At 34.4% G+C, this 4,280-nt stretch overlaps 1 protein-coding gene across 1 annotated transcript; it reads left to right on the top strand.

Annotated features, from left to right (window-relative positions):
• Positions 1-551: 551 nt before the first annotated feature.
• On the top strand, positions 552-1,523 carry LOC131856798 (uncharacterized). Its single transcript, XM_059208724.1, has 2 exons — positions 552-690; positions 874-1,523. Exons 1-2 carry the CDS (start codon positions 552-554, stop codon positions 1,521-1,523), a joined length of 789 nt encoding a protein of 262 aa, XP_059064707.1.
• Positions 1,524-4,280: the final 2,757 nt, after the last annotated feature.

Genomic DNA, 4,280 nt, shown 5'->3' with positions numbered 1-4,280 from the left:
TTGAGTATGAGGAAGTGGGTGATCTTGAAAGGGTCATGCGAGTATTTGGTGGAAAAAAGTTTAGTTAGAGAGAAATAGAAGAGGAAAAGAAAAAATAACAAGATGGCATTGGATGGTGGGAAAATTGAAGAGAAAATTCATTCCTATTGACTGTGAGCTTAATATATTGAAAAGGATTCAAGGGTTGAAGCAAGTCAGAAGATCTATCAAGGAGTATATAGAAGAGTTCTATCAAGTCCTGATTAGAAGAGGCCATTATGAGGCCAACAAGGAGAAAGTTGTTTGTTACATAAATGGGTTGAAGCTGAGTATTCAAAAAGAGTTGAGTTTGGTAAGAATGTCTACCATTGAAGATGCATATCAATTTTCTTTGAAGGTAGAAGAGAAGATAAATAGGATATTTGAGAGAAAGAAAAACATAAGAGGTTGTGGTGGAAAGACTTGTGGACAATCTTATGGAGGCCAAAATGAAGAGTAGAAGAAGAATGATGACTCTAGTAGTAGTCAAAATCGGAGGGAAAATAATTACTACCATCCTTGCAATCAAAATAATGGAGATGAAATATGAAGAGGAAGAGGACAAGGACTGGGAAGAGGAGGCTTTCGTGGAACATGTTTCCAGTGTGGGGACGAAGGAAATAGAGCCTGAGCATCCCCAAAATCAAGGACGGATGAATAGAAGACCTAAGGGTAATACATGAATTGTACATGTATATAAAGATGTTGAGTGTTCGCATTCTAAAGATGCAGAGAGATGAGAGGTTCTTGTTACTAGAAGATCCATAGTCAATGATGAGATGGAGCCAACCTAAAGAAATAATTTGTTTCACACAAGATGTAAGTGTAATGGTAAAGTTTGCAATGTCATTATAGATAGTGGTAGTACCAGTAACCTTATTTATGAGGAAATGGTTAGTAAATTAAAGTTACAAATAAGAAGGTACCCAAATCATTGTTGGATTGCTTGGTTGCAAAAGGACCATAAGGCTTTGGTCAATGAACAATGTCTGGTAAAGTTCAAGATTGGAAACTATCATGATGAGTTATTATGTTATATTATGTCTATGGATGTTTGTCATATGTTGTTGAGAATACCATGGCAATTTGATCGGCATGCAGTACATGATGGGTACACAAATATCTATTCTTTGACAAAGGATGGAGTTCAACACAAGTTGAAGACATTGAAGGAAAAAGAGGAAAAGGTATGCAGTAATGCTAGAATATGTTTAGTTGATGGAAGAAAATTTATAGATGGAATGAAGCGTGAGCATCTATGTTTTTCTTTCATTCCTAAAATTAACAAAGTAGAAGTAGAAGATATACCTCTAGAAGTTGCAGATTTGTTTGACGAGTTCCAGGATATTGTATTTGATAATTTGCCTAATGTCTTACCATCAATGAGAAACATTATTCATCAAATGGATCTAAATACTGGAACCAGTTTGTTGAATAAGGAAACCCATAGAGTGACTCCAACAAAGAGTGAAAAGTTGAACATACAAGTGCAAGAGTTGCTATAGAAATAGTTGATTCGAGAAAGTTTGAGTCCACATGTGGTACCAATAGTACTAGCATCGAAGAAAAATAGAGAATGGAAGTTGTGTACAGAATCCTAAGACATCAATAAGATTACTATCAAGTATAGATTTCCCTTACCAAGGATGGATGACATTATGAATTGTTTTAGTGGAGTTGAGTACTTCACGAAGATAGATCTGAAGAGTGGATATCACCAAATTTGGTTAGAGAAGGAGATGAATGGAAGACAGCCTTCAAAACAACTTAGGAGGCTTGTATGAGTGGTTAGTAATTCCTTTTGGTCTAGCCAATACACTAAGCACATTCATGTGGCTCATGAATGAGGTATTAGAATAATTTTTGGGTAAGTTTGTTATTGTTTACTTAGATGATATTATGATTTTCAGTAAAACATTGGAGGAGCATATAATGCATATTCGTAGGGTCTTTGAGAAATTAAGAGAAGAAAGGTTATTGATTAATTTGAAGAAGTAAAATTTTGTGAAGGAATTAGTGTACTTGGGATTTGTTGTTACGATAAATAGTCTTAAAATGAACCCCCAAAAAGTAAAGGCTATCCTTGAATGGGCTACCCTAAGGAGTGCTATTGAGGTGATATTTTTTCATGGTTTGGCTAGTTTTTATAGAAAGATTATCAATAATTTTAGTAGTATTTGTGGACCCCTAACTGAAACAATGAGAGGGGATTAAAAAGAGTTTAAGTGGACTACATGAGAAACAAAGAGTTTTGATTTGTTAAAAAGAAACGTTACATAGAAACCTAATTTTAGCACTTCTAGATTTTAACGGGGTATTTCAAGTAGATTATGATGTTAGTGGGAATGTCATTGGATTTTTTATGGGTCAGGAAGGTAAACCCATTTCTTATTTCATTGAAAATTTGAATGATGCCAAGAGAAAATATTTTGTTTATGCTCAAGAGTTTTATGCTATAGTTCAAGCATTGAAAAAGTGGCCGTTATGTTTTTCCATAAGAGTTTGTTTAATTTACTAAACATCAATCTTTACAATATTTGAATAGCCAAGGAAAGTTGAATCAAAGGCATTTAAATTGGGTTAAGTTTTTGCAAAGTTACACCTTCATTTTGAAGCACAAGAGTGGAAAGTCTAATAGACTTGCAATTGCCTTGAGTAGAAGGCAAAATTTATTGATAGAGATGCATATTGAAGTTGTTGGGTTCCATGAACTCAAGAGTTTGTATCTAGAAGATCCTAATTTTTGAGAGCCTTGGAGAGCTTGCATGGAGCCTGTTACTTAAGACAATACCAAGTGGTTGGATTTTATAATCCAAGATGGGATGTTATTTGGAGGAAGCTAGTTATGCATTCCAAAAAGTTCCATAAGAGAGAACCTAATTAAGGAGAACTAGCATAGTGGAGAGTTGGTTGGACACTTTGGTTGAGATAAGACCATTGCTCTCATTAGTGAGCATTATTATTGGCCACAATTGCAGAAATAATTTAAGAAGTTTGTGCAAATATGTAGAGTATGTTAGATGGCAAAATGCACTAGCCAGAATACAAAGCTATATCAACCATTACATGTACCAGAGAGGCCATGGGAGGATATTAGTATAGATTTTGTTCTTGGTTTACCAAGGACTTTGAGAGGACATGATTCCATTTTCGTGGTCATGGATAGATTCTTGAAGATGGTACATTTTATTCCTTGTAAAAAGACTAATGATGTTGTTCATGTGGCAAAGTTATTTTTCAGATAGGTGGTTAGACTACATGGTCTACCAAAGAGTATAGTTTCAGATCAAGACACCAAGTTTGTTGGGTACTTTTGGAGGACATTGTGGAAAAAGTTGAAGACAAATTTCAATTTTAAATCAACACACCATCCATAGATTCTGGGTAACCTGCTAAGATTCTTAGTAGGAGATAAACCCAAGGGATGGCATTTGATTTTACCATAGGAAGAGTTTGCATACAATAATTATATCAATAGGAGTACTATTAAATCACTATTCTAGATTGTACATTGAAGTAGTCCTAGAAATACTTCAGAATTAAGGAAGATGGACAAAGGAGAAAAGATTAGTGTTGAAGTTAAAGACCTTACAGAGCACCTAAACATTTTACATGAAGAAGTGAGAAAGCCTATTAATAAGATGAATGTTTAGTACAAGGCTAAGGTAGATTAGAAAAGGAGATATAAGGAATTTTAAATTGGAGAAGTCATGGTTCATTTAAGGAAAGAGAAGTTTCCAATGGGAACATATAATAAGTTGAAGATGAACAAATTTGGGCCATGCATAATCCTAACAAAGCATGATTCAAGAAATGCTTATGAGGTAAAGTTACCCAAGTGGACTTAAAATTTCACATATCTTTAATATTTCAGATTTGACAGAGTATCATGAAGGAAATATTGAAGATCAAATAGTATAAGCATAGTGGAATGTTCCAACAATTACTTTAGGGAAGGAGGAGATAGAAAACATTTTGGATAGCTGTGTGGATAGAAGCACGAGAAATAAGTAGTATGAGGAGTATTTGGTCAAGTGGAAAGTAAGGCCTACTGAATATTTATCATGGTTGTCTAAAGAAAAGGTTGGTTGCCTTGGTTTTCCTCTAAACACCCAAGATATGACAAGGCCACTTCTCAAATTACCTTGAGTGTTTGATGCAGGAGCATCCAGCGTGTACTAGCAATCTTATATCACCCAAAAAGAAATATTTTATTTTCCTTTTGTTTTATGGTTTTTCTTTAGTTTTCTTTGATCTCGTTA

Source organism: Cryptomeria japonica, chromosome 7, assembly GCF_030272615.1.
Source record: "Cryptomeria japonica chromosome 7, Sugi_1.0, whole genome shotgun sequence".
Taxonomy (NCBI): Eukaryota; Viridiplantae; Streptophyta; class Pinopsida; order Cupressales; family Cupressaceae; genus Cryptomeria; species Cryptomeria japonica.
The sequence above is the reverse complement of the archived record's forward strand: the minus strand, read 5'-3'. Positions and strand labels throughout refer to the sequence as shown.

Coding starts and splice junctions, on each gene's coding strand:
- LOC131856798 (XM_059208724.1), top strand. CDS start 552: ATGGAGATGAAATATGAAGAGGAAGAGGACAAGGACTGGGAAGAGGAG. Junction 691..873: donor GATGAATAGAAGACCTAAGG/GTAATACATGAA, acceptor ATGTCATTATAG/ATAGTGGTAGTACCAGTAAC.